The sequence below is a fragment of the Doryrhamphus excisus genome, chromosome 1, assembly GCF_030265055.1.
Source record: "Doryrhamphus excisus isolate RoL2022-K1 chromosome 1, RoL_Dexc_1.0, whole genome shotgun sequence".
NCBI lineage: Eukaryota > Metazoa > Chordata > Actinopteri > Syngnathiformes > Syngnathidae > Doryrhamphus > Doryrhamphus excisus.
Genome location: NC_080466.1, coordinates 1,848,453 through 1,860,342, shown reverse-complemented (window position 1 = coordinate 1,860,342; position 11,890 = coordinate 1,848,453). Strand labels below are relative to the sequence as shown.

The window sequence follows — 11,890 nt, the reverse complement described above, 5'->3', positions numbered from 1 at the left end:
AGTAAACATTTAAACAAAATGGACAACTACGTGTCCTTGTTTAAGCGGGAGGGTGAGGGGAATCTTCACTATTCTCATTGGCTGTGACAACTCACGTGACAGGCGACAAGGCGGAAGTTGAGCATTTTCTAGTCAAAAACAAAACATCCGGAGCAATCGATCCGAGTTATTCCATTTTCAGCGGCTAACAGCTGTATGTCCTGGATTGGATTCGCAGGTTATCTCGCATTATCCCACAGTTTTATCCGGGCTTTGGCAAGATGCTGAACGCCGCCGCCGCGGAGAGGAATAAGGAGCCTATCCTGGCTGTGTTGCTGGGCTGCGTGAACACCGACAGGCGGCTGCAAGCGCTGGAGATCTCCTCCGGTACCGGACAGCACGTCGTACACTTCGCTAGGGTTCTCCACAACATCACTTGGCAGCCGTCAGAGTACGACCACCGATCTTTGGCCAGGTATTACTTTACTACACCTACTATATATTATGCGTGTGAGTGTGCCGGATAAACAATACTGCTGTTTTTTTCAGTATAGAAGCCTATAGAGCTCACCATCAGCTGAACAATGTGAAGCCTGCCATCCACCTGGATGCTTCTCTGTCCCATCATCACTGGGGAGGGATCCAGCCGGAGAGCCTGGATCTGGTGCTCAACATTAACATGATGCACATCTCTCCCATGGCTTGTACGGAGGCAGGTATCTCATATTCGCCAAGAGGCCTGTACTGTGTTTTTTTTCCTGCAAGCATACTGTACACCCACTGGCCACTTCATTAGGTACACGTGGACAATCTAATCCAATTCTTCTGTTGGGTTCCTTAGATTTTATTTGTCCATTATTTATATTTATTGCTAAAATATTTTCAAATTTATAACACATTACATAATAAGCTTTCACATTTTGGTGGTGAATTACTGTGAACTACAAACATAGGGAGTACTTCACTGGTGGTTATTAAACCTTTTTTTAAAAAAATACATATAGTAGTAAGAAAAATCTTAATGATGTACAACACAATTCTTTCCCATTTAGGGTTTATTCAAAGGGGCCGGGGTGGTGCTGAAGCCCCAAGCGCTACTCCTGACATATGGGGTGAGTTTAAAGCAAATTGATGTCGAAAGTGTGCCTTTAATGGAATATGGAATCCATACCAATAAGCAATATAATTTCCACTCTGTTTCTCAGCCCTATGCTATAAATGGTGACATCACACCACAAAGCAATGTTGAGTTTGACATAAGCCTACGGCAGAGGTAAAGTAGTATTATGAACAGTATTGTATGAATAAAGTTAAACCCATTAGAAAAAATAATACATTTCATTTTACAGGAACCCGGAGTGGGGACTCAGGGATATCGCCCTCCTTAAATCGCTTGCAGAAATAAATGGCTTATTCCTGGAGAAAATTGTAAGGCATCAGTTTTTTCAAGCAACGTGGAACATATTTTTTTCATATTTTGTTTCTTCTCTAGGTGGACATGCCGGCAAACAACAAATGCCTGCTTTTCAGGAAGGAGAGCTTGGTGTGAAGGTTCGTTGCTTTGCGGACGGTAAAAAGCGCCTTAAATTAACACAAAAGCACGCGAGACATGTTGCCAAATTCACACATTAGAATGAATACACGGCCGGAATGAATGTATATTGCTGCACATCAGTAAAAGCAACTTCTTGCTTCATCTCGATTTATTGTCTTTGCTTCTGTACTGCTATTCCTATTCTATTTATAATTGTGTTTGCAGAAAAAAAAGATATTTATAAGTTGCACATGAGACCTTTTTGCATATACATATAAAACACTATTAATAAAAATAAAAAAACAATAGACACAACTTACGTTTTGCTAAGCAACACAAGTTAAGACTAATGTGACTGCTATACATTCCTGGGAGGGAAAAATATACACAATTCACATCCTTTTCATTATTGAAAAAGTATTTTTAACATCAGAAGACATAACACATCTGGAATGTAGTACAGTAGATCCCTCGGTTCTGGACCCCACCCATGAAATTCTGCGAGTAATTGATACGGCCTCCAAACGCCACATTCGGTTTTAAGCCCTAAATATGCCCGGCACGCTGAAGAACCACTTTATAAAGTATACAACTAATGAATGATAATAGTCAGTCATAATAGTTTATAGTCAGAATGTTATTTATAATACTTTTAACTACGGTGGGTTGAAGGACCACTGAACAAAGCGCGACATCTCAGTGGTTTCAGCGAAGCATAAAGATATAAACATGTTTTTAAAAATGGGGGCTGGTAGATGTATATTTTACATTTGAACTGTATGGGTGAAAAACTACCTTTTTTTTTTTTTTTTACCAAAAATCTTCAAATTTTGAGCATCGCAAACGCTTAAATGCAACTTTTCCTTAGCAGCACTCAACTATGATGTGTTCAAGGACAGCTTAACAATGTGCGACGTTGCAACGCTTGGAGAAAAAGCATTATCAGTGAAGCATAAATACATCAAATGTTTTTTTAAAAAAATGTGGGCTGGCACATGTATGCTGTATGTTTTTACCTGTATTATCACGTATATTTTCAAAATATTTATGACTTATAGTGAATTGTGTATTTTGTGGAAAACTATTTTCAGACACAACATTTAATTTTTTGGACAAAAATTGAATCCCAACCCTTGCTTAGCATCACATAACAACGGTGTGTTCAAGGACCGCCAAACAAAGTGCGACATCTCACTGCTTAGCAAAAAAAAAAAAAAAAAAAACACAATAATTGAAGCATTAAGACATGTAAAAATAAGATGTGGGCTGGTATGTGTATGCTTTACATTTTACATGTATTCACATATTTAGAAATTATTACTCAGAGTGAATTTAGATGTGTTTTCTGTGGAATAAATGGTCAATTTTCTGGACAAAAAAAATGAAAATAAACACTTTTTTGACCAAAACTCTGTGAATTACTTTTAAAGTAGAAGATAGATGCTACTACTACTAATAATAATAATAATAACGCTCCTGTGACATCATGTATAATTTGACTTATGGCAGCCTGAGTACTTAAATGTTCCACAGGGCCATTTGTTCCTGCAGCCATTTGTGCAATAACAAGTCCTGGGAGTTTTTTTTTGTTTTTCTTTTTTTTTTTACAATGTCTGACAGGTCTTTTTAACCAGAACGTCTCGCAGCTTCTTGAGTCTGCGTTCGGTTATGGCTCTGACATAGCTGTCCGACTGGATGATGGCCATGCCGTCCTGCACCACCCCCATCACCAGCAGAGGGTTTTCCTCCACGGTGATGTTTGGGCAGGGACAACTCCAGTCTATCTTGTCTATCGTCACCTCCAGATGCTTGGTGTTGAAGAAAGACAAGCCCATCTTTTCATCACGGAGAACCTCTTCTAAGCTAAAACGTGCTAACCCAGAATCCAGATCCTCAACCAGCTCGGTCAGCCTCCCCACGATGGCAAAATCACTGCGGCATAAACTGGGCACCATCTTCCCTTTAAGACGACACGTCTTGCAAGGTTTCCTTTTGGGCGTGGGGCAATTTGCTTCACATTCCTTCTTCGTTTGGAAGCTGTTGGCATTCCCGTGGCAGCCGCCGAAGGCAAACGCTTGGCATTTTTTCATCACGATATTCCAAGCCCAACGCACTTCCCAGCTTTTGCACGGCCCTTGAACGGCAGGCAGGGAGCAGACCCCCATTCCGTCCCTCTGACAGGACGCCTTGCACTCCTCAAAAGTCTCAAATCGGTTGCGGCTGTCCTCGCATCCGCCGTTGCTGAAGGCCAAGCAGGATCCCAGCTTGCTGTCGTAGAACCAATCCACGTGGCGCTCACCGCTGCACGCTCTGGCGTCCACTTCAGCCAGGCAGTCTGCCGGCGAGAACGGCCTCCCCATGGGCATCTCCGGATCCTCCGAGAAGTCGTCATCAGCGCGGCGTATTACGGATAAAGGGTAGTCAGCGCGAAGAACCCCCGCCGAGTTGCGTGCGATGCAGGTGTAGATGCCGGTGTCCCAGACCTGAGCGCTGTAGATGACAAGTTGCCCGATGTTGGTGATGACCACGTTGCCGTACATTTGATCGGGTCTCATGACGAGACGCTCACGTCGCTCGCTCTGTTTCTCCCACGTGACGTCAGGTCGGGGGACGCCGATGACATCACAATGGAAGCTGACCGTTCCCCCGACGTATATGGACTGGTGGTGGGGGTTGGAGTACAACGTAGGCGGCATCGGGTCCTCTTGTGAGGACGTCGGGGTTGGATAAGCGGTCGTGTCCTGAGGTAGCGGGCTGGTGTGGGGTCCGGCGAGGTAGAATCGGCAGGCGACTACGCTTAGCTCCACGCCTCGGATGCAGGCCTCGGCGTCCATGTAGCAGCGGTTGAAGTACGTGAGGCCGTCGGAGGCGCAGGTGAAGTTGGGCTCCTTCTCGCAGCGATCCCGACACTTGCAGATGGGTTGGCCGTCCCAGATGTCGCAAGTGGCGCCCTGCTGGCTGCAGATGAAACCCTCGCATGTCGCTGCCGAGCCTTGGCCGTCCCCTTTACCTCCGCCAAGGCCATCAGGCTGAGCTGGGGTCCCGTCTGAGAAACGTGCGGCGACGCAACTGTTGAGGCCGCACACGTTGGTGCAGCACTTCTCAAATTCAGCACAATCCTGCTCACAAAGAACAAAATATGAATAAAGTTATGTTTGAATTTATGGAATAAAATGACCTCACCTCATCAACGTTGCATTCTCTCTCGCAGGTGCTTTGTGCGTCAACCCAAAGATTGTTATTCAGCTTGTTGGGACAAAGACCCTCATGTTCCACTTTGGGTCCGGATACACTTGCACCCAAAGAAACTCCGAGTAAATCACAAAGCAAAATAGTTATTAAATATCCACGTATGAACCCCACGCCTTGCTTCTTGGACTTGTTTGTTGCGTGACGCCAGATTGTGTCCTCCTGAGCGCATGTGCAATACAAATGGCGCAAAGAGATGTTATACATTGTCGCTCTTCTGCAAGAATCGCCTCCTGAGTAAATCCATAATTCATATATGTCCCGAAATAGTCGATTCTTGTCGTCTCGGGGATTATCCAACTTGTGCGCAAAAGGAAGTTAAATGATTCCACTTTTCGAAACCGGAACGCATGCGCAAATAAGTAGATTAAAAAAAAAACACACGTATTAGTGAGAAGTACTCGTTTAAAGTAAAAAACAAAACAATTTGACTCAGAGCGAATATTTACCCGCACAGGAATACGCAAACCAAAGTGCACAATGAGAAAGAAAGACGCAACATCAGCCTTTCAGAGTCGGGGTGGGCGATCCGGTACACTTTGGTGTCAATTAGATACCAAGTCGATACAGGACCAGTATTACCGATACCGATATTTTGAAAGATCCTTGAATAATTTTGTGATTTTGATGTCATTTTATGTTTATGAACAAAACACTTGACAAATATTTAGGCAAAATAATTATTACATGTATATTTAAGTGATTGGTATACCACACACATTTACGTATTATTTATATTCATTCATTCATTTTCTACTGCTTTTTTCTCACAAGGGTCGCGAGGGTGCTGGAGCCTATCCCAGCTGTCTTGGGGCGAGAGGCGGGACTGGTGGCCAGCCAATCACAGGGCACATATAGACAAACAACCATTCACACTCACATTCATACCTATGGACAATTTGGAGTGGCTAATTAACCTAGCATGTTTTTGGAATGTGGGAGGAAACCGGAGTACCCGGAGAAAACCCACGCATGCACGGGGAGAACATGCAAACTGCACTCCGAGGGTGGAATTGAACCCTGGTCTCCTCGCTGTGAGGTCTGCGCGCTAACCACTTGACCACTGTGCCGCCCACATTATTTATTTATTCATTCATTTTCGACCGCTTTTCCTCACGAGGGTCGTGGGGGGTGCTGGAGCCTATCCCAGCTGTCTTGGGGCGAGAGGCGGGGTACACCCTGGACTGGTGGCCAGCCAATCACAGGGCACATATAGACAAACAACCATTCACACTCACATTCATACCTATGGACAATTTGGAGTCGCCAATTAACCTAGCATGTTTTTGGAATGTGGGAGGAAACCCATATGCAAACTCCACACAGAGATGGCCGAGGGTGGAATTGAACCCTGGTCCCCTAGCTGTGAGGTCTGCGCGCTAACCACTTGACCACCTTCCCGCCCACATTATTTATATAATATAGTATAAGGTTGTAAGTAGCGCAAGTAAGTGAAATAAACTGTTCAAAAGTAAAAGACCATAGCTGAAAATAATTATTAAATATCAGTAAATTGAATATTGCATACATGAAGTGAATAAATAATCAATACTGTAATTGTTGTGACACAAAGACGTAGGAAGGATTAAATAAACTCGTCTTTTTTCCTCCTCCTTATATCGGATTGTGTAACCACGACCTTGAGATCGGCACTATCGATATCCGGATCGATCCACCCGTCTGGATTTCAGCGGGTGAATAGTTGAGGGGGTGTGGGAGGACAGAAGAGCAGGTCTGACCACCCCCCCCCCCCACCCCCCTCCGAGAGCGTCCAGTACTTGAAACTTTTATGAAGCAGCGCCATGCGCACAGCAACTGCACAAACATTGTAAAAAAACATCAAAGAAAAGACGCGCTGCGCCAACAAGGGTGCGCACACACATCAACATTCCGGTGAGAAGTCCAACGTTAAAAGTGTCCAGACATCATTTATTGCCTCCGTAAACAGGATATCAAGTATAGTTCCCATTATTGGTTGCTAGTTTAAGTTTTTTTCTGGTTTGATTGTTAAATATTTGTGCGTTTTAAGCAAAACGCATTAAGAGCCATGTCTGGTTCAGGTACAAAAACATGTTTTTGTTGTCATTTTAGTGGCGTCCCTCATTCACTTATTCACACCAAGTGTAGAGATGCCACTGTCAGGTGGGAGGACGTAAAGCGACACATTTCCACGCTTGTGCGAGCCATCTTTGTTCCGAGGCTATGAGAAGCTGCCCCCCTCATCTTTTCATTGGCAGTGACCCCTGCGACCTTAGCATGACTTTTGACCGTGATGCATTCACGCCCGGGTTATCCGAAAGTAGCCAACACCCTGAAAGGAGCTAATCAATTCAGCGCAAAACTCCCCCCAAAGCTCCTCAGCACCGGTGGCCCCCACATTACAAAAGAGGAGCAACCATATTCCCACAATGACCTTCATAGATGTTGAAATGAAGCGGGTGAGAAAAAACATGAAAAATGACACAAGCTTTAGGTTTTACCCTTTTATTCCGGAAGGGTGTCTTCATTTTCAACGCGGCTGAATGAGAACATGAGAATGAAACCTCCAACACAGATAAAGTCGCAAGAAATCATGTCAATCACGCGCGTATTGTGCTCAAGTTGACTTCATGACATTCAATGCAGAAATAAGCAGCAGGGTTTTTTTTGTTTTATTATATTATACAGTAGAAGATACGGCTGTTAAATCACATGGTTTTTGGTCTTTGTGGATTGTTTAACATTGAGGTCTTTTTTTTTTAAACCAAAACACATTGTGCTCTTATGACATCTCGTCAATCAATTGTGCGTGTTATGCAACCTAAAAAAAAAAAACAAAAAAAACATCAACCACCCTGTCATGTGCTTACTTCCAAGCGGGTTTAAAAAGCACACGAATATTGAAGAGAGGCAGCGACACAACATTCCATGTGATTCTATATGGCCACAGAAAGGTAGCAGGTGACTATAGTTTTACATTCATAAATACATGGCATTTATAAAATACTCAAAATGCAAACCAACATTAATATGTTATACAAATCCATGTTAAGGGAGATTGCAAACCTGTTAGGATTTAATTTAAAAAAAATGCTGTACAGGTAGTTTTCACATCAGCACCAAGCACTCTGTATAAGAGCTTATGGATTTGATAGCCTGAAAATGTCCAATGGTGGATGAAATAGACGCAGTAGTATGCATGGCTTTGGGTAAATATCAATGAGTTGTACTTAAAAGGGAGTGAAATTTTAATCTTGTAATCTGAAGTCAATTGAGCTTGCAGTAAAGAAAACTCGAACATTGGTGGCTGTGATCGGTTTGACGGTTGGTTTTCGCTAACCTACTGAACAACATGGGATTTTTTTGTCCCATCAGTGATGGCGACCAGTGTTTCACTTTGTTTCGCTTTGACGTCATTCGTCATTCTTCCACCAGATAATTCCACCGTAATGTTGCTTTCACCGAACCACCGAAGGTCCGAATCTGCAAAGCCTCAAAACTGTCATGAGGTTTCACCCGCCCGTCAATGTCTCGAAAGGAAACTGGACTTAAGTGAGATTTGTAAGACACTTTGTAAATCACGCCCAAGACAAAACAAGAAGAAGAAGTTCCTTACAAGACCGATCAACAGAAAACCCACTCAAATATTTGACACTATATTTAACATTTAAATAGAAAAAACAAATCATTTTTTTACCAAATAAATGGAGTAGACGTTTCCACCATCATTTGTAGTGTCACATAGAGAGGGATAATCCGCTCCTCATCTGTTAGTCCATTGTCTGGTTCCTCCTACGTTCTCCACAAGATGGTAGCAGCAAGTCCAAAGACAAGAGAAACCATGCCAAATGGCAGCGTTCATCATCTGCGATATGGCTGACTTGTAGGTAGCTACTTTCCGCCACCTGTGGAACATCGTAAACACTGGCCTCGGTCAAGCACTTCCACTATGCTATTTTACAGTTCCCCTTGGAGGAGGACGAGGAGGAGGATGAAGAGTTCTTAGGCGGACTCTGTGGGGGCCTGAAGGACTTGGAGCGTTTGAGACTGCTGACCTTGCTTCCGGCGCTACTGCTACCTGACGCCGCACTGTGAGCCACCGAGTAGGAGCGTCCGTGCATCATGACCGCATTCATGCCGTTGGCCATGGAGAAAGATTTGAGGTGGGATTTGATGGCCACGGGGAGAGGCAGCTTGTCGATGAGGTGCACTGGTGTGCACGAGACAATCGAACGACAGCACAGATCTTGGAGGCTGAAAACTGGAGGTTAAGGGGAGGGAATCGGAATGATACAAGTGGACCAGGTGTGATGAGGCTCAAAAGGTATTAGATCAGGGGTCTCAAACACGCGACACTAGTTTGAGGCCCCCGCCTTGATATGAAAGTTTAATGTTAGTGCGGCCCGCGCAAGTTTGATATGGATGCTGTATGGTATCATGTACCCAGAAAAAAATATTACGTTTGATTAATGTTCATGTTAAAGGTTAAATAACTGTTAATAGTTATCCTCCCTATCCGTGTGGAAGTGGTAAGTTTTGGGCTATTAGAGTTTAAAGGAAATAACTTGAAGGCTACCGTTTAGGTCGCTAGCTCTCTAGTTTGCGAGTTAGCATGTGTCTCAAGACCCTGCAGTTGCGCAATATGTTGTAAATAAAAAGAGTATAAATGTGACTATAGTCGTGTTTTGTCATGTCTACAGGGCTCTAATAATGCTTTGTTCATTTTAATCTGGAAGTAATAATTTGTCTACCCACCAACTATATGTGGTTTCTTAAGTTTTTATTATTTGCCGTTTTATTATTGTTATTATTATTATATTTATTACTGATTGATTTTCTTTATTCTTGATTTGTTTATTTATTTTTCATCTTATTTTGTGCAGAAAAATAAAAATTAAGATATTTGAGAACAGTGGAATGTTTTATTAGAGCTTTTATTGTAGAAAATCGGAAGCACTGAAAAAGTTTGTATATTTTTCTGTTTTTAATAAATGCCTTTTTTTTTTTTTTTTTTTTTTTTTTGAAAACCTGATGCGGCCCAGCCTTGCCCAGACCCTAGCTCCAGTGGCCCCCAAGTAAATTGAGTTTGAGACCCCTGTATTAGATGATATTTTACTATAACTTGCCTATGTTCTATTGCTGACTACTAAACAACGATAAAAACAAACTGTTTGTTCTGATGAAAGTCTGTTCTTTCTTTCGGTATATACCTTGTTTACATGGCAACAACACAACATCCTTTGTGCCTTAAAAAATCAATACTGAGAGGGATTTCTTTTGAAAAGTGTCTGGGATTGAATGGCGTTAAGGAGTGTGATGTTTTTGACATCACATAAAACTTATTAAGAACTGGTAATATGAACTTGTCACTTTAATTGGGCATATGCCCGTGTCTCCGGGCGTTGGCAGGCCAAGCCCTACTGTGAACTATTGTATTGGGAACGTAAACTCAGTATTCCCGATACTGCTGTGCCTCGTTTATCGCGGTCAACTCGTACCAGACTCGAACGTAATAGTGAACATGAGATAAGGTCATACATCGAGAAGCCAGAAAGCTGTTTTACCTGTCCACATACAAATGCTGACGCCAGAGAGTCAGTTTTTAAGGACAAAAAGCACAAAATATGCCTTTTCTTTAACATATCCATGTTCATGTAGACATGGCTTTGATGTCACATCATTGGATGCTAGTATGATTATTGTTATTGAGCAAAGACAGCTTCAGAAAAACAAAAACACATCATCATGCAAATGATGCCGCTTTGGTGTACATTCACATTACATACAAATAACAAAAGTACATTAAAAGCAAAAAAAAAAAACTCACCTCTGTTGGGCCTCCAGAATTTTTCCATCCCGTGCCTCATGAGAACGATACGCGAGAGTTCTGTGAACGATTCGATGACGTTGAAGTTGCACAGGGGGCTGACTTCAAAGAACGTCATGTTGTTTTTCTCCGCATAAGCTCTCGCTTGCTCTGTTGGAACCTGCCGCTTGAAAGCCAAGTGAAGTCTGTTCCCAACCAAAATCCTGGGCACACCCGGGGCGTGCTGAAAAAACAATATTGTGAGTTTTTTTTATGTGTAAATGTGCTAACATTTAGTTTTCAGACTACCTCATCAATTTCTCGGATCCAACGGTCAATGCCATCAAATGACCAGCCGTTGGTAATGTCATAAACAAGCAGAATTCCCTGTGGGATAAAAGTCTTAGTACACAGTTAAGATTTGATAGGAATAATGTGTAATCCTCACCTGTGCCCCTCGGGAATACGACCTAAAGATGGTGCAAAATCTCCCCTGCCCAGATGTATCCCTGACACACATAACAGTGCTATTATTACACCTGTAAACCCTCTGTAGCCAACACTGGTTCTTACCATAACTCCAGTTTTACTCGTCTTCCATCCAGCAGTATCGTGGTTGTCTTGTAATCAATTCCTAAAATATAACATAAGCAGATAAGGTGATGCTAGCTGTTACATTGCTGGGTGTACATCAAATAGACACAACAACTCACCACTGCTGTAAGCGTAGGGAGACTCCACGGAGCCGTCTTGCAAACTGTCCAAGATCTCCCCCTTACCGACATCGCTGTCTCCCACCAGCAGAAATTTCAGAAGATAGTCGTAACTGGGCTGCTCTGGCTCCCCATCATCCCACGCATTGAATCCGGTTCCAGGGGAGCTGGTGAAGCTCGCCGCCTTTTACTAGCCGTGGCAAGGCAAAAAAAAAAAACAGGCGGCCCAGCAGTGCCTAACTTAAATGACTGTCGTTTACACGCTACTGTAATTCATACACTGCTTCATTTGTAAGCAAAAATATAGGAAAATGGCAGTCATTAGTGATTTGGCACACGATAAGAATGAACACACGCCGTCAATGTAATACCAAGGTTCAAAACAACACTAGCTTTTAGCCACATTAGCTGCCTAGCTAGCAACAGCCGAAACAAATGCCTTTTAGCATACCCAGTATTTGTAAAGTAGCGACACCAAAGTAAAAAAAAACTATAATGTAAAATACGCTAAAGAAAAATCAAGATTTTATACTTTTACAATTAATTTTTAACAACAAGCAGCGCACACAGCACAAGCTTCTGGTTGTTGATGGTGTTGGAACTTCCGGGTTAAACGTCACGGGTACGCAA

General features: G+C 42.8%; 2 protein-coding genes and 1 pseudogene across 2 annotated transcripts; 1 reads left to right on the top strand and 2 right to left on the bottom strand.

Annotated features, from left to right (window-relative positions):
* Nucleotides 1-95: 95 nt before the first annotated feature.
* Nucleotides 96-2,712, top strand: mettl26 (methyltransferase like 26). Its single transcript, XM_058072162.1, has 6 exons — nucleotides 96-454; nucleotides 529-691; nucleotides 1,032-1,091; nucleotides 1,185-1,252; nucleotides 1,329-1,407; nucleotides 1,472-2,712. The coding sequence occupies exons 1-6, from the start codon at nucleotides 261-263 to the stop codon at nucleotides 1,526-1,528; spliced, it is 621 nt and encodes a 206-aa protein (XP_057928145.1). The 5' UTR covers nucleotides 96-260; the 3' UTR covers nucleotides 1,529-2,712.
* Nucleotides 2,713-2,718: 6 nt separating this feature from the next.
* On the bottom strand, nucleotides 2,719-5,184 carry wfikkn1 (WAP, follistatin/kazal, immunoglobulin, kunitz and netrin domain containing 1). The gene is made up of 2 exons (XM_058072161.1): nucleotides 4,697-5,184; nucleotides 2,719-4,632 (listed from the first exon to the last, which is right to left on the bottom strand). The coding sequence occupies exons 1-2, from the start codon at nucleotides 4,967-4,969 to the stop codon at nucleotides 3,118-3,120; spliced, it is 1,788 nt and encodes a 595-aa protein (XP_057928144.1). The 5' UTR covers nucleotides 4,970-5,184; the 3' UTR covers nucleotides 2,719-3,117.
* Nucleotides 5,185-7,230: 2,046 nt separating this feature from the next.
* Nucleotides 7,231-11,890, bottom strand: LOC131108090 (ras-related protein Rab-40C-like; annotated as a pseudogene).